Raw genomic sequence first — 24,582 nt, 5'->3', positions numbered from 1 at the left:
TTGTGCCATTTTGAAGTATCCATGTATTGAGTGCACATCGGAAAAGCAAGAGTTGGAAAGCAATGCACACTGACCGCTGTCATTAAAAGATAACTTCTGCCAATTTCGACATGCAGTTGTAATGCTCACACTACCCTGGCCTTGTCAGTACCTGAAAGTGTTATTTTTCTTCAGCCTTTTCTGAGATCCTGGTCATTGTAATGGGGGTAGAGTATATTTACATTTTTAAAAAATCATCTTGATTTGTTCCCAATAACATCCAAAATCTTATGCAACATCAGCAGACAACTAGCAAACAGCGATAACTTTGGGGATAATATTTGGAGTGAGCCTATGTTAAAAGGTTTTTAATGTAAAGGTTTCAAAGTCTGCACCTAGCATGAGCAATACAACAGCATATTGAAATTGGCAGAAGTTCTCCTTTAAATGCTTGAGACATGGCAAGCATAATATACAACACTTTGGCCTATACAGCATGTTCAGGTGTGCACTCAGGTTTTGTTTGTTGCATATGACATTTTAAAGGAGAATTCCTGCCAATGTCGCCATGCAGTAGTATTGCTACCCTTGACACGCCAACCATGCAGCATTGCTTTGGTTAAGCATTTTCCGAGACCATAGCAATTCAAACAGGGCAAAAAAAAATGTTAGTGTCTTAACACATTGTCAGTAACATTATGTTTTTTACTCCCATGCATTGACTCCCAAATGGTAAAATGGCTTTTTTTCCCAATATAGACATTCAAATGCATCTTCTGTGTGATTTTTGTAAATCTGTGATGAACAGAACAGACTACTTATTTCTACGCAGAATGACAAATGCCTGTCTGTAGACATTAGAAGCTAGCACTTCAGAACATATGGCTGTGAACATTAGTACTGATACTGGTGTAGACACTGGAGGTGTCTTTTCATTTAGTAAAATAAATACTTTACTTGGAAGAAACTGGACTTCATCTTAGGGTGTGAAAATACATTTAGATCCTCAATTTGAACTCTGGGAGCGACATATGTAAAAAAAAACCTCTTTATCTCAGTTTCAAGGAAAAAAAGTCTATTTTTAGCTAAACTAACCCTCATTCATCATGGAACTTGAATTTAACCTATGGAAAGCTGACATTCTCAGATTTTAAATAAGCCCGGTTATGTGTCCGCATGTCTAACAAAAAATATTATACGGCTTTTCAAAAAATGTTGAAAATTGTTTAGAATGCCTGGGCGTATGCAGGATAAATTCCAACGTCATGGTGGGAGTCAAAGTGTTAACATACTCCAAATCATCCGAAAAGAAAAAAATGAAAACGGACTCATACCCCCATTAGAATGGCCAGTATCTCAGAAAGGGCTGAACGAAAAATACAGCATTGTCAGGCATTGACAAGTCAAGGGTAGCTTGAGCAATACAGCTGCATGTTGACATGGGCAGGAATTCTCCTTTAAAGGGACACTGTGTGAGATTTTTAGTTGTTTATTTCCAGAATTCATGCTTCCCATTCACTAATGTTACCTTTTTCATGAATACTTATCACCACAGTATTCATTATGACTGAAAAAATTGCACTTTTCTTGCATGAAAACGGGGATCTTCTCCATGATCCGCCATTTTGAATTCCCAGAAATAGCCATTTTTAGCTGGAAAATCGACTGTACTTGGGCCATACTAGAAAATATTTGTTTATTACTAAGTAAACTTTCATGTAAATATCAAATTTGGTGATAGGCAGCCCAGTTTCAATGAGCAGCATAGTTGCAGTACCTTTTTTGACCATATCCTGCACAGTGTCCCTTTAAGGGCTTGGTAGCATCTTGATATTCTTTTTGCATAGTAGATGCGAGCAATTTGCCATTCGTATTCTCCTTTAAGAGCTTGGTAGCATGTTGATTTTTGCATAGCAGATGCGAGCAATTTGCCATTTGAGCGCCTTCCACATTTGCCTACCTACTGAGTTTTGCCTTTTTGAAGAAGACAGCCATCCATACCTGACACAGTCATACTATTAACGCAAGGATGAAGGCAACACTCTTCTACCTTCTCTTGGTGTCCTTTACTGGGCTAACCCTTGCACTGGTCCGAGACCACTTCCTCATCAATCAGACTAGGCTCTGGGGAGATGCCTTGCGTTACTGCAGAAAGTATTACACAGAGTTATCCACCGTTAGAAACCAAGAGGAAAATGATCTTTTGAAGAACACCATACAGGAGTCTGATGGCCAAAGCTGGATTGGCTACAGATCGAGCGATGGTGGTCTACAGTGGTACTGGATAGACACCACTCAGTCCCTGTACACAAACTGGGCTGACTCGGAACCCACGCCTGGCCAGGGGCTCTATACTGTGATGAATCCAAACGGACAGTGGGAAAACAAGATAAACAAGGATAAAAAGACATTCTTTTGCAGCTGGTGGCACCGTGAGTTCATGCTGGTGACGGAGAGGCTGCCATGGGAAGAGGCTTTGCTGTACTGCAGGGAGCGCTACACCGACCTGGCCAGTGTACTCACACCTGAGGAGGCCACATACCTGGCCGACGGGAAGCCTGTGGAGAACCGCACCACAGAGCAGCTGTGGACCAGCCTGCGCTACCTGGCCGGCCAGTGGCTGTGGGTGAGCGAGCGCCATGCAACCACCCAGAGCCAGAAGGAGTTCACCCAGGGTTCCCTGCCCAGCTGCCCAGCTGAGCCCTACACCTGCGGGGCACGAGTCCCCGCTCTCGGCCACTGGGAGAACAGGGACTGCCAGGAGAGGCTCAACTTCCTCTGCTACCGGGCCGGGTCTGATGACTGACACAGAGATGAGCACTATAAATCTGCAGAGTTGTGTTGTGTTGTAGCTACTGTAGCTATTCTGCAGTTAGGACCTGGTTGTGTTGGGCTTAACATTATTGCAGGAATCTGATCTAATTTGCAAGAATCTAATTGCTAATCGTGTTGTGTTGAGCATTCTATTGTCTTATCTGTCTGCCTCTCGTGCTCTGTACATTCTGTGATTTCAGCCAGACACCCTGTACAAAGGCATGAAGGTCCGGGAATTTAGACTGGTGATTGTCTACTCCTCATGCCAACCATGGCTTACTGTCACCAATTGATGGCACGGCTCATTGTTTAGTGTGAGTGAGCAGTGTGTTTGTTATTGCTAATGGCCTTCTTGCAGACATTTGTAATCACTTTCAATAATTTTAGCTCTCAAAATGGAGTTTTATTCAATAAAGCTTTGGACTTGTGTGGCATCTTGTTTTGGTTCCTTTGCCTCTTATGTTGTTGAAACGCATTACATACACAAAAACTGGAAGACGGTGCTGTTTAGCTGCTAGGCTACTATTGCAGTACAAGAAATCACAGCACATTCCGTGTTTAACCAACTTATAGTGTATAGGCTAAACTACGTATACATTTTAAACATCATATTCATCGAAAGGGAAACATCCCTGTGTCCTCTGCAGGCACGAGTCCGATAACAATACTGTACATCTTACGTGTATGTCCAGACATCCGATTCCAAACGCTTGTAGCTTAAGAAAGTATTTGAAAATGTCCATGAAATTTTGACAACAAGTTGTCATCTGTGCTCAACTGATTTTTTGTGTGGAATCGATGCAACTGCTTTGATGCAGACATAATCCGGTGTACGCTCCACAGCTTCCATATTATTTTCAAGATTTTAACGTACTTTTCTTACTATTATTGTGACTCAAACTACACTGCTTTTTTCTAGTGGATCAAGCTCATTTACATTTATTGTATGCTGACAACATGGCCGTCGCATCCAAGAATGTGCATGTGCCTGAGTCCTGTTGTAAGTATATCCTTCTAAGCTCTCAAGACAGATTCTAGATTGGTATCAGCAAGCCACTCAAACGTGCCATTTCTCAACCTGGGCACTGGAGCGTATCCTTCTGGCTCTTAATCATTCTCATATATTCCTCTCATCCCTCTCGCTTGTATGTGTGTGTGTGTGTGTGTGTGTGTGCGTGTGTGTGTGCGTGTGTGTGTGCGTGTGTGTGGTGTGTGTGTGTGTGCGTGTGTGAGAGTGTGTGTGTGGGTACTTTAAAGGGCTAATGAACGGGGGAATTCTGGGTAGAGGAGAATGTCTTCTTGACGAGCCAGGGGACATTGTGTTGTGCATGGTGATGGCGCACGCGATAGCAGCAGCGGACGAGGAGGACCGCAGTTAATAACTCTGCCACAGGTCCTGTGCGGTGCTCCGCTCCCCTCCGCTCCTACGTCAACATATCAATATCCTTTTAAACGCCTGTTGCTATGGAAACTGCCAGCAGCTGGAACATGTGCCTATTTAGACAATGCCCACTCACTCGCTCACTCGCTCACTAGCTCAGTCTCTCTCTCTCTCTCTCTCTCTCTCTCTCTCTCTCTCTCTCTCTCTCTCTCTCTCTCTCTCTCTCTCTCACAAGCGCTCTCTCTCTCTCTCACTAGCGCTCTCTCTCTCTCTCACTAGCGCTCTCTCACTCCCTCTTCCTAGCTCTCTCACTAGCTCTCTCTCTCCATCTCTGTCTCTCTCTGTCTCTCTCTCTCTCTCTCTCTCTCTCCCTCTCTCTCTCTTCCCCTCTCCCTCTCTCTCTCCCTTCCTCCCTCTCTCTCTCATTCTTCTTCCTTTTTATGCTAATTTTTTCTATCTGTCTCTTTCTCTCCCCATTCTTGTCCCTCCCTCTCTCTCCCTCACTCTTTTTATACTCCCTCTTTCTGTCTTTCTCTCGTTTCTCTGCTGCCCTTCCAGATATTTGGGACATGGAGAAGTGACCTTGTCTGAGAGGAGATTACTTTGCCATACATTTATAAAGCCATTCACAGCCCCACCGAGTCGACGATACCAAGCGGGCAAAAGAGAGACACACAAGGAAATGAAAGAAAGGATTGAAGAAAGGGGGAAGCAGGGGAGTGAGAGAGAAGATAAGAGAGAGAGGACAGACAGAGATAAATTCATAGTGAAAGCAAGAAGGGGGGACAAATTGATGCCGACAGACAAGTGGAGAACGGGAGGAGAGAGAGTGTGAATAGAAATGAGACGCGCATGAAAGGGAGGGAGGTTGGGGAGAAAAGGGAGACGTGCTGAAAATGGGAAGGGCAGAGAGAGAGAGAGAGAGAGAGAGAGAGAGAGAGAGAGAGAGAGAGAGAGAGAGAGAGAGAGAGAGAGAGAGAGAGAGAGAGAGAGTTACCTTTCCAAAGCTGCCTTTGCCAAGCACCATGAGGAAGTTGAAATCTGATAGCTTCATGCGGTCGCGGTTGCCATTGCTGTCGAATTTGGAGATGGCATTCGGGGAGGTCCCATCCGTCTTCTTGGTACCGGGACCCACTTTGGCCCTCTGGAAAGTAACACGGACACACGCACGCGCACGCGCACGCGCACACGCACACGCACACGCACACACACACGCACACACACGCACACACACACACACACACACACACACACACACACACACAGACACAGACACACACGCACACACACACAGGGATGAGAGCTGTGATCAAAGTAGGGTCAACACCAGCACCAGCACCACTCTCAAGCACGCACGTTCACACACACACACACACACACACACACACACACACACACACACTCACGCACGCACGCACGCACACACTCGCGCACACACGCGCACGCACTTTAATTATCTTAAAAACTCTTTCAAAATCGTAATTCTCTTAAGAGCACAAAAAATGTCCTTCGTTGTCATCACTTTTTAATAATAAATACCAAAGATGCGCCCACAAACGTGCATAGAATAAATATTATACACACATGAAAAATAAATCACACACACAAGCACGCACGCACATAAATGAAAACACACACAGAAATGAAAACACACACATGTGCACGTACACGCACACAAACATGTGCACACACACACCTACATAAGTGTATTAAGTTTAAATTAAGCGAATATACTGTATGACTGGTTTCGTATGAATAGTTTATGAAAATCAGACTTAAATGAAGATTTACAACAGTGCTACATTACAAAGACCACCTTGACTCTGGGGAGAGGTATTTCAACATTTCGACTGAGGATTTCCCACAGCCACACACACATACTGTTGCTCAGTTGCCCTTTTCTTTGAGATGAATTCATATTAACCCCAAAGTCTAATTCTTCACTGTTGAGCTGCTCTTGTTTTTCTTTTCCTGCCCTCCAGTCATCCCTAAAGTCTTTCTTGGCTATACTGGCTGACTGTAAATTACCTGCAAACTTTTTTTTCTTTCTTTCTTTCTTTCTCTTTTTCTTTCTCTTTCTTTCTTTCTTTCTTTCTTCCTTTCTTTCTTTCTTTCTGGCCCACATTTGTTTCCTCTCTGCTCTTCCCTCACAATTCCTCTCCCCACCTTTTTTATACCTTCTAGCCTCTCTCCTTTCTGTCTGTCTTTCCTCATTCTTTCGTTCTACTGTTCTCTCTCTCTCTCTCAGCTTTTTGAAGTACATTCAATTTTAATTTCCAAGCAGCGGCCATATTGTGTGGCAGGCAGGGAGGCAAGCAGGCGGCAAGGCGGCAGGCAGGCAGGAGGGCGAGCAGGCAGGCAGGCAAGCAGGCGGGGAGGGCGGGCAGGCAGGCAGGAGGGAGGCAGACAGGCAAGCAGGCAGGAGGGCGGGCAGGCAGGAGGACATGCAGACAGGCAAGTAGGCGGGGAGGGCAGGCAGGAGGGCAGGCAGACAGGCAGACAGGCAGGCGGGCAGGCAGGCAGGCAGGCAGGCAGGCAGGCAGGAGGGCAGGCAGACAGGCAGGCAGGAGGGCAGGTAGACATGTAGGATAGCAGGCAGACAGACAGGCGGGCAGAGGGGCAGATATACAGGCGGTCAGGCAGGCAGACGGGAATGCGGGCAGACAGGCAGGCGGGCAAACAGGCAGGCAGGCGGGCAGGCAAGCAGGCGGTCAGGCAAGCAGCCGGTCAGGCAGGCAAGTGGGCAGGCAGGCAGGCAGACAGACAGGTGGGGAGGCAGGCGGGCAGGCGGGCAGGCGGGCAGGAAGGCAGGCGGGCGGGCAGGCGGGCAGGCGGGCAGGAAGGCAGGCAGGCAGGCAGGCTGGCAGGCAAGCACGGGGCTCAGTCTAGCATGGAATTCCATTAACCTGCTCCCTGCAGTTCTCTACTGAACAGACTGGACTCCCAGCAGACCACAAGTCTGGACAGCCAGCACCTCATCTCATACACACACACACAGACACATGCACACAAGTACACACAGTGCTGTAGGCCTGCCCACACACACGCACGCACATATGCACACACTCCATCTCTCTGACAGTCTCTCTGTCTCTCCCTCACACACAAAATCTCTCTTTCTCAAAAACAAACACACACATAATCACCATTACTTTTTCACATATTGTTTTCAGACAGTCTTGAACACACACAGAGAGCCACAATGCAAGGTCAAGATAAATGTGCACACACACGCACGCACGCACGCACGCACGCACACACGCACGCACCCTTTGGGAATATGATCATGCACTATAAAACTACACAGTGGGGATCCTTCTCACCCGAATTTTGCTCCCCCCGAAAATGCTGGCCCCCAAACAAACCCCAACATCCTAAATACTATACAGGACATCCAATCAAATCGGACTTCTCAGATGCTCCTGTTGTGCACACACAAATTCATGTTTCTTGGTATTCCCCTCCAGCCACACACATCCACAGTGTTGTGTGCAGATCAATGTTGTAGATGTTTGTGAGCGTATGCATGTGAGAAAGCGAAAGTGTGTTCAGTGGGGGGAGGTGTATTTGTGAGTGGGTGCATTGTACACTGTAGTGTGTGACTGGACATTTCAGTGTCTTTCCCTCTCTCTCTCTCGTGTGTGTGCGTGTGCGTGTGCGTGTGCGTGTGCGTGTGCGTGTGCGTGTGCGTGTGCGTGTGTGTGCATGCACGCATGTTTGAATGTGTGAGCATTGCACAGTTTCCATGAATGCTAATACATGCAAGCATATGATCTTCACAACAAAACATCCTCAAACCAGGCAAGCGTGTAAGCGCTTCCCTCTGCCTGTGTCTGGAGGTGCTGCATCTGAGCACACAACAACAAACAAACAGCCTCCTCTCTGGCTACACACAATATAAATAGTAGCTACTTGAATGAGCTTGTGAGTGAGAAATGTGCACAGGTGCACTGTGTAATATTACGGTACTTAATTTCCAGAATTTTTTGCGGCCCATTCACAAATGTTACCTTTTTCATGAATACTTACTGCCACCATCAAATTCCATGTATTCATTATGACTGAGAAAATTGCACTTTTCATACATGAAAAGGGGGATCTCCTCCATGTCAGCCATTTTGAATTTCCAGAAATATACATTTTTAGCTGCAAAACGTACAGTACTTTTGGTCATACATCTCAATATTAGTTTATTTCTTAGTAAATATACCTGAAAAGATTGAATTTGACAATAGAGAGCACAGTTTCAATGAGCAGCATAGTTGTGATACAGTACCTACTCTGACCACCGCCCTACACAGTGCTCCTTTAAGTAAGTGAGAAAACAGTGTGAGAGTGTGTGTAAGGTGAAGAGAAGAAGGCAGTGGGGAACGATGGAGGGGCCGATAGAGAGAGAAAGACTGATGGGCTGGTGGTGGGGGGTGACTGGTGGTGAGGGGGGTGACTGGTGGTGGGGGGTGGCTGGTGGTGGAGGGTGGCTGGTGGTGGGGGGTGACTGAGACAGGAAGGAGGTACAGGTAAATGCTCACCACAGAGAATTTCCTGTGAGTAGACGGTTTCATGGAACGTTTGCTTGTTGCTTGGTGACATGATCTGGCCCGAAGTCTATTTCCGGTCTGCTAATGTTTTGGTAGGCTGTAATCTGTCGGCACTGGCAGTATAATTACAAACGGTTTTAATATTGGTTAAAAAAAAATTACATAAGTTTGGTACCAATCCGATGACAAACGTGACGTGAATAATTCATGTAGGTCTACATGATGCCCATCTGCAAAGTTTACCAAAGCAGACGTAGGGTTGCCACATTTTGTGGTAAAAACAAAAAAAACAGGACACATTTTCGTGCGAGTTTGAAACATTGGTATGTGTTTATTTCAATGGGGTAATATGAATAAGTGCATTATAAAATGCTATAGTCAGGTTTTTCCTATGTGCAATAATGTGTATTAGGTCTTTGGCTATGTCTTGTAGCTATGTAGACTATATATGTAAGCGGTCAGACACCTTCATTTCCCTCAGGATTAATAAAAGTACTCTACTCTACTCTACTCTACTTTTGGCCTCCTTGGAAGCATGCACACACACGTGTACTCTACACGCACAAGTGCGGACACAGACACACGCCAAAGAGCCATCCAATAAGCACGCGCAAAATGTATGACAACATGTTACTTCAATACTGTAATTAGTTGTTGATGGAGCAGGGTGGTCATTGCAGACTGATATGATACACATTAGCATGAGTTGTGAGGTGTGAGGAAGACACAGTCATGCCGCACCTCAGTTCACTAGTTTATGCCTCTCTCTCACACACACGCACACGCACGCACACACGCACACACGCACACGCACACGCACACGCACACGCACACGCACACGCACACACACACACACACACACACACACACACACACACACACACACACACACACACACACACACACACACACATACTGAACAGGTGTAAAATAGTAAATTGAGGTGGGCATGACTGTGTGTGTGTGTGTGTGTGTGTGTGTGTGTGTGTGTGTGTGTGTGTGTGTGTGTGTGTGTGTGTGTGTGTGTGTGTGTGTGTGTGTGTGTGTGTGTGTGTGTGTGTGTGTGTGTGTGTGTGTGGCATAAACTAGTGAATTGAGGTGGGCATGACTGTGTGTATGTGTGTCCGTGCGTGCGTGCATGCGTACACGCTCACCTGCATATGTAAGTGTGTGAGTGCAGACAGTGCCGAAGGGGCCAGACAGAGAAAGAGCATGTGAGCATATTGACTCAGACCAAAAAGCCAAAACACCCAGCCCAGGGAGAGAGATGTCCTGTTTCCGGGCAACGGTCACCATAACAACACGACAAAGGCCATAATAAAGCAGCTTCGCTAAATACACATTTTAGTTTCACTGGCCTGGACCAGACAAACATAGTAGACAGACCTTATATATATTCAGGGTGGGATCTCCTCTAACATCGTATACGCAGGGTGAAGGCTACTTTCAGACCTTATATCAATCAATCAATCCATCAATCCATCAATCCATCAATCAATCCATCTAACCATCAATCCATCTAACCATCAATCCATCTAACCATCAACCCATCTAACCATCAATCCATCTATCCATATATCCATCTATCTCCTCAGCCGTCTTAGTAAAGATGTCGAAACGTAAATGCAGAAAGAATGTCCAATTTGCAAAAGACACCCCTCATGAATAGACATGCATGTCAGTGAGCCCATTCACTCACAATACATCCTCACTTACACACACACACACACCACCCACATGCACATATGCATATCTACGTGCACACATACAACACCCACCCACCCACGCACACGCACTACTACAGCATCACCTCTGCCCTATTGCCACTGGCCAGGCTCTGTGGCACGGCCTCTTACTCTGTAGTGACCTTCTGGTGACCCTGCCCACCATGTTCCACAGGAAGAGACCCCAGCATCTCCATGGCAACACAGGCCCAGAGCATGGTGCTGCTTAGGGCTGTAACGATACACTCAACTCACGATTCGATTCATATAACGATCTTTGACGTGCGGTTTGATACACTGCACAAATATTTTTTAATATATTTTGCAATTTATTTTTCTTTTTTTCACAGAACTGTTTAAAAATAATCAGGATGATTTGAAACTTGAAAGCACTATCACATCATATTATGTGGTTGTTTTCTGCACTGAAGGGTAACAAAACTTACATCGTGATACAGTATCATGACTCCGTGTATCACGATTTCTCTGTTAGATACAATCAGCAAAATGTGAATGAAAGGATGGCCTTTTATTTCATTTGTATTGTGCATATGCGAGCACTGCGCACTGGGTCATATTATTCAGTTGTGTACATCAAATATTTCAGCCTGCACGGTTCTGTGCTGACATGCTTTGGTTGGTCGTGTTTGATTGGTTAATCTGAGAATGTGGCATTGTTCGTCTCCATAAATGTTTGCTGTATAAATGTGCCATGTGTGGTGGCATTAAGGCCCATTTATACCCTACGGAACCGGACGAAATTCGTCTTTCCGGGCCAACCGTTGCTCCCGGAGTTGCATTCATACCTCCGTCCGTAAAATTGATGTTACGTAATAAATCCTCTAGAGGGCAGAGTCGGTTGGCTATGAATGGACAGTTGCTGTGGCAGATTTGTGTTCGTTTTACAAATTATTTAGCCCAAATAAAATAGCCAGACCTACAATTCACAGAGATGACACACTGAAACAACATTTGTGAAATGATGTTTAAACAACTCCAGGAGGCTTAATGCTGGCCATTTAGGTTTGTTGTTGGGAAAACAAACGTCCTCCGAGCCCAAATGTAAACAAATGAGGCATGTTTTTAGCTTGGCTAGCATGGTAGTGGAAATATACCCTTTCACAAACTCACAGGTTATTTCATTTACTATTTGTATCGTTTTTAGATGTGAAATACTTCTCTTCTTCGTTGAGTTTTGTAAATTGGTGTCTTTTTCACTATACTGCCACCCACGGATTCCTCTGGTATTGCTCCGTTTCACCCGTAGTCACCGGATTGCTAAGCACTCGACCAACGGACAAAGTGACGGATGAAACGACCTCCGGAACCGGGTGAAAGCGTCCGTTTCCGTAATTACCGTAGGGTATAAATGGGCCTTTAGACCTAATTTGGGGGGGTGTCAAATGCGTTCCATGGTCTATGGGCCGCTTGATGGCACAAAATGCCAGGGCTGTTTTCTAATCCCAGTCCGTCACTGGATACAATATCGTTACAGCCCTAGTGCTGTGGCTACTGCCTAATGTTGCTGGTGTGTGTGTGAGTCACAGAAGGCTGCCTGACCCCAGAGGCAACAAGAAACAGCTTCACTGGGCCATCAGCTCATAATCCACACGAGTGCCACTGCTACCAGCACCACTATACCACAGCTCAGTTAAGCACACACACATGCACGTGCACAACAGAAATTCGCACCCACACACGCATGCGCGAGTAATTACTCAACATGTTGTCAACATGCGTGATGATGCCACACTACTCTGCATACCATGTCCCGGGCAGAGTGTATAAATAATGAACAAAGCATAGCATTGGCAAAAGGAAAAAAAAAAGGGGATTATCAAGGCAACAATGAAATATGCTCAGTTGGTTTTAGGATTGTTGTATGATCACTACTGCAAGGGCATAGTTAAGGCCCTGCCGTGGCCTAATGGTAGGGCACTGGGTTACTATGCAGATGAGTCGGGTTCCATTCCGGCCTTGGTCATCTGCCGATCATTCCCCGTCTCTCTCTCCTCCACTATCTTGTCACAAATAAAGGCAAAAAGGCCTATCAAATATAAATTTAAAAATTCTTTGCCGTGTAAAGCATGTACTCAAGAATATGCCCATTCCCAAGTGTCCTCTTATATTAACAACAAATGTGCCCATTAAACTGAGAGTACAGAAAGTTCAAACAACCAAACCACGTGCCTCAAAACATGGTGAACTTTGCACATTTCAGATTAACATACTAAATGTATAAACAGTGATGATGTATTGCTGCATTGCTGCAGAAAACTAACGAGACAGGAAGTGTTATGCCCATATAAGGTCAGACAGGAAGCTGTGGGCATGTAGGGTGGGTGGAGCTTGTGAGAGGCTACAAGAGGAAGCCAGGAGTTCTGCGTCTGAATGGCTGCTGGCATCACTGTGTGGGTACGGAGTGAGGACTCTTTCTCAGGTGCAGAGTTATGTAATCCAACAATACAGTCAAAAGGTCCAGTGGCACACGCCTCTGCTGGCATACTGAATAGATGGTGTGTGTGCGCGAATGTGTGTGTGCACGAATGTGTGTGTGTGTGCGCGCGAATGTGTGTGTGTGTGCGCGTGAATGTGTGTGTGTGTGTGTGTGTGTATGTGTGTGTGTGTGTGTGTGTGTGTGTGTGTGTGTACATCTACACAAAAGAAATGTTATAGGAACTTATTATATGGTTGTGACGTCATCGGTCGAATGCTCCATTCATTTCAACGGGGCTCACCAACGTTCGCACGTCTGTTATTTTTCGATAACGGACGGGTTGGTCTATAACAGACCGCTGTCAATGGCAACAAGACTTTTCACTGCTAAAGCGACTTTTCAACAAGACTCTAATCAGCTGCTGTGATAGACAACACCTGTCGTCCTGGCTACCTAGCACTGTTTTGTTTTGTGCAGCAACAGTCTTTTGACATTAAAAACTATATGCCTAATAGACTTAACATTAAATAGGCCTAAAGAAATGTCCCCGCCATGTGTGAATCATTTAAGTATATCCATATAATAAGCGGGTTAACTTTCGGCGAGTCGGTCGCTTTGTGGAATAGCAGCACTTCAGAGAGAACAAGACCCCTCCGCTCCGCGTCGGGGTCTAAAGATTCTCTCTGTCGTGCTGCTATTCCACGGTAGCGACCTTCTCGCCGAACGTTAACCCTTACTTATTAAACTTGCATATGTAGTATATGTTACATGTTGTATGTTACTGTTTCTCAGTGAATAAAGTGTGGTGAATAATGTAGAAGCCCTTTCGGTCAGTATTTCTTTCACATCCCCCAACATGTACGGTACACACGCAAACAAACAAACAATCACATACACTCCCGTTGGAAATGACTGGCTTGCAGCGTGCCACTCACTCTGCCTCCATGTGTAGAGACTATCAAAGCAGCTGCAGTGAAGCACTGGCTGGAAGTTCAGATAACGTTGAGAGGATATGGGACGGAGGGACAGGGAGAGAGAGAGAGAGAGAGAGAGAGAGAGAGAGAGAGATGTAGTCGGGAGAGAGAGAGGGAGAGAGAGATGTAGTCAAAAGAGAGAGGGAGAGAGAGAGAGAAAGAGAGGGTGCGATACAGATACAAAATGTCAAATAGAGAGAGCGTGCAGAAAATGTGTGGCCAGGTGGATAGGGTGAGGGAAATAAGAGTAGTAAGAGGGAGTGGAGGAGAGTCCCTAAAGCAACGTGAGGTTAGGTGCCTGGTTCACGGACACTTCAGGGACACTTCAGCCAAAGTTGACATGAAATTTGAACCCGCAATCTTTCCAATTCTAACCTGGCTCTCGCCATATCTGTGCGTTTCCACTCAGCTTTGCGAGCTACACTTGATCTGTGAGGAATCTCCAACTATACTCGCTTGGGTTGCGAGGCCTCAAGGCTGACGGACCAATCAGGATCATGGAATTTTCAGATGTTTCACAGATGTGTAATTTCAACCGTATTGTCGAAAATGTCAAAAAAGTGGTTTTCCCAACCACATATCAGAATATGTTTCTAATTAAACCACCTTCGGTCAGAAAATCTGTACTGGCGCTGTACCACATGAATGTGTGGAGCACGGTGGAACCACATTCGTCTGGAGAGCCAGGTTATTCCCATTCAAAAATGCACTTCTACAGAGAGAAGGGATGTCAACAATTAATCGATTGATCAATTAATACGTTAATCGATTAAAAAAATACAATTAATCGACAACTCGCCTGGGGAGAGACCCGGGTGAAATGGGCATGACAAAGTTAGTGTGAAGAGTGGGAACAATTCGATCACCTTTGGGTTAAAGAATATTAACAGAAATGAATTCAAATGTAGTATTTTACTTTTGTGTACTTTTATTTTATTTGTTTAGTTTTTTTGGGAAACATTTTGGGGGAAATGGATTTAAGGAAAAGGTTTGGGGAAAATGCTGCTCATCAATTAATTGTAAATCCATCGATGAGGTCAATCAACTATCAATTCATGAATTCATTGATAATTTGTATCCCAAACACAGAGAGATTTTCTGTCTACATCCATCTTGCATTTGTTTACTGAGATTAGACCAGATGTGAATGGGTAGGTGGGAGTTGAGTACTGGAGGAGTACTTAGATTGGAGTTACAAAGACAAAAAGTATTTGGGGTGGATGTTGTGGCTGTTACGCACACACGCATGCACACGGGCGCACGCACGCGCGCACGCACGCACGGCTCTACATTAATCTGTAAGAGCGAGATGCTGAGTGAGGACTGTCACGGCACTGTGGGGCCAGACATGACGGCAGTGACAGCTGGGTAATAGTTTCTGGGGTGTTTGCGAAAAGAGGAGGGATGTATTCCAATTACCAACAACTGTCCAAAACAGTATCGGAGGAGAGAGAGAGAGAGAGAGAGAGAGAGAGAGAGAGAGAGAGAGAGAGAGAGAGAGAGAGAGAGAGGGAGAGGGAGAGGGAGAGGGAGAGGGAGAGAAAGCGAGAGCGTGAGTGCGAGAGCGAGAGATGTTGTTTTCAGAATGTTTTCAGAAGGGCAACACAGTCTCACACAAACACACACACACACTTCATTGGCTTCAAAGGCTCTAGAGTCCACACACTCTGAATAATGCAAAGTGACTAATTCTGGATAACTTGCACAAGCACAAGTACGCACAGACACATGCGCAAACACACCACATAGTCGCACACATGCAAAGAAACAACCACACACACTCCCACTTCAAATTACTGACTTCCAGCGAGTCACTATTCTCCATGTGTGGAGAGAATAAAAGAGACTCTCAAACCCCCTGCTGTTCCACTGTGGCACTGGCTGGAAGTTTGCGCACACACACTCACACTCACACTCACACTCACACTCACACTCACACTCACACTCACACTCACACAAACGCACGCACACACACAGATGCAGACGCAGACGCAGACGCACACACACGCAGACGCACACACACACGCACACGCACACACACACTTTGTCTCACCTCAAACTTCTGCCGGAGTTCCTCGTTGCCCTCCTCCCCCTCAGGTGGCACCGGAACGTTGAAGTACTCGCCCTCCTCCTGACTGAGCAACTTAAACCTGTAGTGTGTGTGTGTGTGTGTGTGTGTGTGTGTGTGTGTGTGTGTGTGTGTGTGTGTGTGTGTGTGTGTGTGTGTGTGTGTGTGTGTGTGTGTGTGTGTGTGTGTGAGAGTGAGAGTGAGTGTGTGTATATGCAGAAAAGGAGACAAAAAACAAGAAACTATCAGAACAGAGCAGACACCATGCTTCTGCTGAGAAACATATGGTTGACTGACAAAATATAGCTCCAAACAATGATGGGGCCTTATGGTGTTTTGAGGAACCCCCGTCTGGCGTCACAGTCATAGCGTTTAACCATTTCTATTCCTACTCTTCACTCCTACTCTGGGTGTGAATGGGGCTTTTTTTACACAGCCTTATAATCAGTGGTCGAATTGTAAAATCTAAGCAGGGGGGATGGTCAGAGATTGATTGTGAGAGAAAATGTTGAAAATGTAGTTGTTAAAAAGTGCAATTTTAACACAGTATGTGAAGAAGAGAGGCCTGTTTTAAGGACTGTCCACACCGAGCGGAATTTCCGCGCGGATATTCGCAGCGAAATTCGCAAAATTAACAAACAAATGTATTCTAATTACTCTGTGCACACCGAAAAGCGAAAATCCACAGCGGAGAAAAAATAACAAATCTGTCTGTTTTGACGGCGGATTTCGCAAGCGACACTGACTTGACAGTGACATCAGCTCCAGCGCAGTTCTCAAACTGAGCTCGAAGTGGCGAATGATGGTGGGGGAGCGCGGAAGGACTGTTTGCATAGACTAACTGCAAAAAATAACCGTTAAGAAATAATTTCAAAACTTGTTGCGTGCAAAGGAGTCCAACGGATGTCTTACGCTTTCTGATAGGCTACATTACACTAATTCCAAGCGAGATTAAATTGTCTAAACACTTCACGAGGTGGTGAAAAGGACTGCTGTGTGATCTGTGTCGGGCACTTGCGCGTGTGGGTCTGTCCGAGAGCGCAGATCTCGAAAGCAGGAGCACAATCTGTGCGGTCGTGGACCCCGTAGCGAGAGTAGGCTACCACCACGGACCTCTTGTAACCACTTAGGATATTTCATATCTAATGAACATTTCAGGTATCATCCGTGTAGCCGACGCGCACATTTGCATCGTGGAGAAGGCCTATTGAAAGTAGCTGGTCAATACAATGACAAGCACGAAGAAAGGCTTCGCGTTATCTTTCCACAGCGAACGTAGGCTATAAATAACACTAATGAAATAGGCTATTACGTCTCTCATCGGTTGAGACAGCAGCTCAAAAGAGAGGGAGAGATAGAAGGTGTGTGTGTGTGTGTGTGTGCGCGCGCGCGCTTGTGTGTGCACACTGATAGTTTCCTGACGCACAGAGAAACCTGGCCCATATTGATTTTAAGCGTCCCAGCTTAAACTTCACTGATTAAAAACAGTAGTTCTGAGGAGTTGTAAGCATTTTCATAGCACACTCTACAGAATATTCCCATTTAGATGCTTCATTAGCCTACTAGTCACATATAGCCTACACTGTGCCACTGCGCAATTTCGCTGGTAAGCTGGGAGTTTCACGTGCAGTGACTTTGGCGTCATCAAATAACAGCAGAATATGGGATAGGCCTACTAGTTAGGCCTATATGGAGAAGGAAGTCCCGCCAGCAATGTAGGCTATGGGGCGACCATGTTTGCAAACTTTGTTAGAAGTAGGCTATAGATAGTGGTGTAATTTTACTTGTAGTCATGAGCGCCAGCCACTGCGCCGTTAACTGTCCTTGGGGACTTTTGTATGCTCTCCAAAATATTCCAGAGGTTACCTTTTGTCGGAAGTGCAGTTACGCACGACCGCAGTAACTTCTGGCTTCGGTGGAAACGGTTGTAACTAGGGCATTTACTCTATGCACCCATGTAAACAACTGACATGGTAGCCTTGAGCCACGGCTAGAGCATCTATGCTCTCTACAAAATACCCTATGAGACAGCTCGCGCGTCTTCTCAGCGCTCCACGTGAAAACGACTGTGTAGCCATTTCCCCCTCATTTATCCTCCACCTGTTCTTCCTCGGGCTTCTGTTTCATGAAAACCCAAACGTGTCCACTCATCAGTGCTCCATCCGCTAGGAGGGAGTAGGCCTATGTGTGCGTGTGTGCATAAAACAGATAGAACAATAAAACATTACACCTGGTCACGCAGATTTTTTAATGGGCTATCTATTTCTCGGGGCGCGCAACGGCTTTCTGTTGCGCAAGATGACTTGTTCGTTGTCGCATCGATTTATTTTAACTTACTGTATGTAGCCTAAACACGACACTTTGTGACTTAAGGTATGCAAATACAACCCCTATACACACGATTTCTATATGAATAAAAAAATAATTTTGCCAATAATTTAGAGACCCCTTCAACATTTCCCAAATCATATTTTCGGGGGATCAGGGGGTCGAAACCTGGTTGAGACGACAGTAAGCCATTCCTTCTCTGTATGAAGAGGAATGCAACGGAATGTGCAGACAGCAGACCACGTTGGTCAGCACGGCTTGAAATGATTCTGCCTACATTAAACATCATGGATAGGCCTAACTGGCTTTGTTGCACTACAGATTTCTTGTTGACTTGTTGAGTGGGGAGTTTGGCAGCGAGCAGACTTAAAATGCATTTCCTTCAGATCTGTCTCCGCAAGGGCAAAACCGAAGTTGTGCTTAACATTTCAGCCTATTATTTCAGAATTGTTGACTTTTTTGCTGCAAATAAATGAGAATAAGGGCGTCATGGATGTTGAATTTGGCATTTGCCTTCAGGCTCACGTGTCTCGGCATCCTTAACAGTTACAGGCCATTGAGGGTGCAATAAAGCGTCAGACAATATAATCATTGGCTCGCTTTATCTTCAGAAGTGGCCCTTTGCATTCATGCAGACGGACAATCGCGGAAACAGAGCGAAATAGAACGCGGAAAACTGAAAAATCGCTCCGCAAATGTTTTTCGCCGGTGTGGACGTTTTTTTCGCTTTCCGCAATATTCGCATTTTCGCTTTCCGCTTTTGCGGAAATCCGCTTTCCTCGCCTGTGTGGACAGCCCTTTAGAGGGGGATGATTTTTGACCATTTTCATTGAGGGGGATGATTTAAGACCATTTTCATTGTTGGGGGGATGGCATCCCCCCTCATCCCCCTACAACTCGAGCCCTGCTTATAATAATACTGCAGGTGCAACAGATGCCAGTACTGCTGGCAGAGCTTGGTGTGGAATGTTAGTAAGTCTCCCGCCTGATGCCTCATACACAGATAGGGGTTTTCAGGCCGACCAGAACGGAGCCGGTGCTGGTGCCCACACCAGTTACGTTCAGCTCGAAAGTGCTTATCTGCAAACCGCCCGTGTTCATAACGGGCTCTGAACTTTTTCTGCACGTGACTTGTGTTACCCGGATGAACCTGCTGACAGTCACGTTGTTGTCATGGTTCGTGGAAAAAAATAGTATTTTGCGGTTCGCATTGCAAACCAACTTTTTGGTTCGCGAATGCTAAGATCTGTGGCATGAACACGACGGCCGGTTCGCAATTAGGTGCGGCAATGGGTACCGGCACCGTTCTCAGTCGGCCTGAATGCGGCCATAGTGTACATTGCTGATGGAGCCAGAAACCCTGGCAGGAGAGTGGACTGGTTGTGAAGAGTGCAGGATGATTTGGGGTTACATAGGCTCTGGTAAAGAACTCATTAGCTCAGTTCAAACTCTAACCATGGCCATTGATAAAGAAAGCACTGCAGCAGCATTAGCGACAATTTAGAACCACATATCCATATGCAGTACATATTCATATGCATCACGACACTACATTCCAGGAGTCATGTCTTTAATGAGCAGACTTACTTTGATGAACAGCTATGCCAATCACAATTAGCTGATTTAAAATGGATGAAGTAGATTATAACCTCTGTTCTGAACTTTGTTTCTGGAAATTATTTATACCAAGTTCATTATCATTCCGCAGTAGATTGTAATGCACAACTCACAATATAACAGTACTGTACATTACACACCATTTTAAATGGCGGTAGGTATGTGTTTGGATGGGCAACCATCATCATGGCCAGTGTTTAGCTGACAAACACAAAAGCACATTTGTGCACAGGCGCGCGCACACACACACACGCACGCAGGCAGGCAGGCAGGCAGGCAGGCAGGCAGGCAGGCAGGCAGGCAGGCAGGCAGGCACACACACACACACACACACACACACACACACACACACACACACACACACACACACACACACACACACACACACACACACACACACACACACACACACACACACACACACACACACACACACACAATGCTTACACAGCTCCTCAAATTCCTGCTTTCCACAGGTCGCACGGCTCAATGCAAAAAGGAGAACAAAGAAAGGAGAGCAAGACAAAAAGGACTTTACTGGAGGACACGATCAATTGTACGCCGTATTAGCCCAGTAAAAGTGCATGGCAAGATAAAGCCTTCTACAAAGAAAAGAGCGCTCAGTTTGTACTGCAAAACTCCCCTGACAAGACAGCGAGGAGAGAAGAAGGGGGAGGAGGGGTTGGTGGGACACAGAGAAGAAGAAAATGACTAGGAGAGAGAGAGGGAGGGAGAGAGAGAGAGAGAGAGAGAGAGAGAGAGAGAGAGAGAGAGAGAGAGAAAGAGAGAGAGAAAGAGAAAGAAAAAGAAAAAGAGAAAGAGAAAGAAAAAGAAAAAGAGAAAGAAAAAGAAAAAGAGAAAGAAAAAGAGAGAGAGAGAGAGAGAGAGAGTAAGACAGATACAAAAGCAGTGTCAGATAGAGAGAGCGCAGAATGTGGATGTCCAGTGTGTGTGGGGGGGTGCGTGTGCATGTGTGTGTGTGTGTGTGTGTGTGTGTGTGCATGTGTATGCGTGTGCGGTGTGTGTGTGTGTGTGTGTGTGTGTGTGTGTGTGTGTGTGTGTGTGTGTGTGTGTGTGTGTGTGTGTGTGTGGTGTGTGTGTGCATGAGTCCAAGGCTTGTGCGTGTGTGTTTCTCTCTGTAGGGACTGCAGCGGCAGCAGTAGAGGCAGCAGCGGCGCCGGTGCCGTATGGACAGTGCAGTATTCTCCCATACAGTACGCGGAGCAGAGAGGAGCCGAGCGAGGCGGTGCTGGACTCTGGGGTGCAGGCGGGCCTTGCGGCGCACGGACACGAGAAACTACTTAGAGCCTCCTGCTGGGATAGCCACCCATACAACCAGCCCCCTCCTCCCCCACACAGTGCGCCCAGCGTGGGCTGCGAGGGTACGGGGTGGGGGTTGGAGGTGTGTGTGTGTGTGTGTGTGTGTGTGTGTGTGTGTGTGTGTGTGTGTGTGTGTGTGTGTGTGTGTGTGTGTGTGTGTGTGTGTGTGTGTGTGTGTGTGTGTGTGTGTGTGTGTGTGTGTGTGTGTGTGTGTGTGTGTGTGTGTGTGTGTGTGTGTGTGTGTGACAGAGAATATGTACTGTATGCCTGTGTGTGTGTGCATGCGTGTAGACTTGAAGGATTATGTACGCCTCTGTGTGTATGCATGAGTGGATAGGGAGTAAATGTGTGGAGTATGTGCGTGTATGTGTGTGTGTGGTGTATCTAATTTGACGAGAAGAGAAACTGTTGGTCCTGCTACACGTGTGCATTCATATATGCATGCGCTTCAGACCAGAACAAGGAGGGAAAAAAGGACATTTAAACTCCTTTGGACACTGCATGGTTCTCTCTCTATCTATCACTCCGAGTCAGTTTCAAGCAATTCTACTATGTGCTTAAACTGCATTATTTACAAAATACACATGCTCCAAACGCCTCTGCTCACACACAAAGAGCTAAGCCATTTGTCTGTTTACTATATGCTCATGGGTTTACGTATGACTATGATTTAAAACTGAACAGCGCAAGATGTATAGAAATAATCAAACACCATTTGCTCTCTGTGCCAATGTGCTAGGTGTGATCAGTGTGCTTGTGAGCTGTAAAAACTGATGGCCATTGGCTACAGTGTGCACTCTGTTGACCAATCACCAAGTCAGTCTGGCCAAGATGGCATTTTGCTACATTTAAAAAAAAAGTCTCAAATTTGGAAGTCAGTAGCTCAAAGGACTGTATTCAAGGCAAATACTTACACGTTGCTATTAGACGTTGACCCAGCTGACATCCATCAATTCAGAGGGGAAATGTGTCTGGTTTAATTGGTTAATCTTTGACCAGTAACCACATTTGATTCATGTGGGTGAATGCACAACCTCTGAGAAGTCTGAAATCACCACAGCTTGTTTTTTTTTTTTTTTTAACACCCATTTATTCTGAATCGTGCCACTAATTAAAAGTGTATATTGACAAATAGACACTTTGCACGCAGTAAAATAAAGGAGGAACCCTCTCCTTCACTGCATCTTTACCACTTGAAAATAAGTCTACTACCATCATGAACTGTCCATGAACTGTCCTTGTCCACACACAATTTATCTTCAAAACATAGAGAGATTTTCTGTTTAGTAGGCAAATTCGGTTGATATCCTTGTTTCGACCAGAGTTTTAAACATACAGTATCTCTCAAATCCACCACTTTTCCTTCTTGCTCCATTCTATAGCATTTGGATTGGTGAACTACTAGAAGGTCAGAGGAACTTCAGAGAAGACAAGAGGTACAAAAACTTGAATGAATAAATGAAGCGAAGGACAGCACTCTTCAGATTCCTTCTTTGTTTATTCGCCCATGAACGAAGAAGGGCTCTGCCTGAATCGTTCGTGGGCAAATAAACAAAGAAGAAATGTGAAGAGTGCTGTCCTTCGCTTCATTTATTCATTCAGGTGTTGTAGCTTAAAAGCATTCAAGATTTGTCTTCCCGTTTCCTAGCCTGGCCTGAAGCATTGACTGGACAACCTCAACACACCACTGCTGTTATCTGTATTCCTAAGTATTCATGACAGCATTATTGCATATGACCGTATGTATGATCATACTTTCAGGTATGTCAGGGATTATCACAATAAGAATAGGATTAGGTGCATATGGGTTTCCTGTGCATAGGTTTACATCAACACTTTGGTGTGTAATGTGTGTGCGTGTTGTCTATGTGATTACATGTTGGTGTGTTGTGCGCACACATGTGTGCGTGTGTGTGTGTGTGTGTGAGACGTATACTTCCAGCGAGTCAACTCTACAATCAGCTTGTGTGTGTGTGCGCGCATGCGTGCGTGTGTGTGTGTGTGTGTGTGTGTGTGTGTTACGTATACTTCCATCGAATCAATTCTACAATCAGCCTGTTTGCGTGTGTGTGTGCGTGTGCGTGTGTGTGTGTGTGTGCGTGTGTGTGTGTGTGTGTGTGTGTGTGTGTGCGTGCGTGCGTGTGTGTTGGCTGCTGCGGCGGCTCAGATGAGTCACCCTGCCTAACTGCCTGCCTGTCTGCCTCCTCCGCCCCCGACCCCCCGCGGCCCTCTCTCCTCGCCTCGCATCGGATCACTTTGCTCTCACATCCCAAATCTCCCACATTGATTACTACCTCTCTCAGTCTCTCCTCTCTCCCCAGCCTCTCCCTCCCTCTTTCCTACCCCCCTCCCTCTCTCGGTCCCTCACTTCCTTGCAACCTTCCCTACATCTTTCTGCCTTTATCCCCAACTCTCTCGACCCTCTCGTTGCTTTCTCGGTCTCCGTCTCTCTCCTTGAGGATGGTTATGCAAAATCCAGCATTTCCTGCCTTCTTCAAGGTGAACTGCCCTGACATCTTAACCACCATCATCATTATTATAATAATACATTGTCATCATCATCGTCGCCATCATCGTCGTCGTCGTCGTCGTCATCATCATCATCATCATCATCATTATCACCATCAGCAGACAGTTTGTCATCACTGTCATCATCATCGTTGTCATCATTGTCATCATCATCGCCATCATCATCATCATCATCATCATCACCATCAGCACACGGTTAACGTTGCAGTGTTAATTCAACAATTAGAGAGTTGGACCAACATGAGCACTGCAAAATGCACTGTGCAACCCAGGACCCTCAAACATCCTTCTCATATTTCCCTACTTCCTTATTTACTACCTGGCAACTAAACACTGCAGCAGCCAGTGTGAAGTGTGTGCGTGTGCGTGTGCGTGTGCGTGCGTGTGTGTGTGCATGTGTGTGCATGTGTGTGTGCATGTGTGTGCATGCGTGCGTGTACGCAATATGAATGGACAAAAATGTTTGCAGTTTGTGTTTGCAAAAAAGTCTTCAATCGAAAAGAGGGTCCCACCAGAAAAAAAAATTGAGAACAACTGATGCAACACACTAGAAGTGATAACTCTCTCTAGAGCTCTAAATATGAAGTGCAAATCTACACAAAAAAAACTGTTAAATTACAACACTATGTATTCCATATATCAAAGTCACTTATGCACAAAGTCGCATGACATCTCACAATAGCCTGAAAACCACCTTGGGAGAAGGTGGGAAAGAGAATGTAAAATTACACAGTGTATCTAGAGGGAAAATGAGAATATACTGCTATGTGCTTGCATGCACGGCATGCCTTCAACAATTTGCCAAGCTATAGAGACTGGGAATGTCATGACTTAGTCCATTTGGCCATGCAACCGTACTGTATGACTTTGTAG

At 45.7% G+C, this 24,582-nt stretch overlaps 1 protein-coding gene across 1 annotated transcript in view; it reads right to left on the bottom strand.

Annotated features, from left to right (window-relative positions):
• The window catches only part of LOC134467845 (protein kinase C beta type), a 173,564-nt gene that overhangs the window by 57,624 nt on the left and 91,358 nt on the right, over window positions 1-24,582 (bottom strand). Inside the window, exons 8-9 of the mRNA XM_063221805.1 lie at window positions 15,901-15,997; window positions 5,172-5,318 (exon numbers count right to left, since the gene is read on the bottom strand). Of these exons, the coding sequence (XP_063077875.1) occupies window positions 5,172-5,318; window positions 15,901-15,997 (244 nt within the window). The remainder of the gene's footprint in view (window positions 1-5,171; window positions 5,319-15,900; window positions 15,998-24,582) is intronic.

The sequence above is a fragment of the Engraulis encrasicolus genome, chromosome 2 (genome assembly GCF_034702125.1).
Source record: "Engraulis encrasicolus isolate BLACKSEA-1 chromosome 2, IST_EnEncr_1.0, whole genome shotgun sequence".
NCBI lineage: Eukaryota > Metazoa > Chordata > Actinopteri > Clupeiformes > Engraulidae > Engraulis > Engraulis encrasicolus.
Note: the sequence above shows the minus strand (reverse complement) of the source record. Positions and strands in the feature narration are given on the sequence as shown.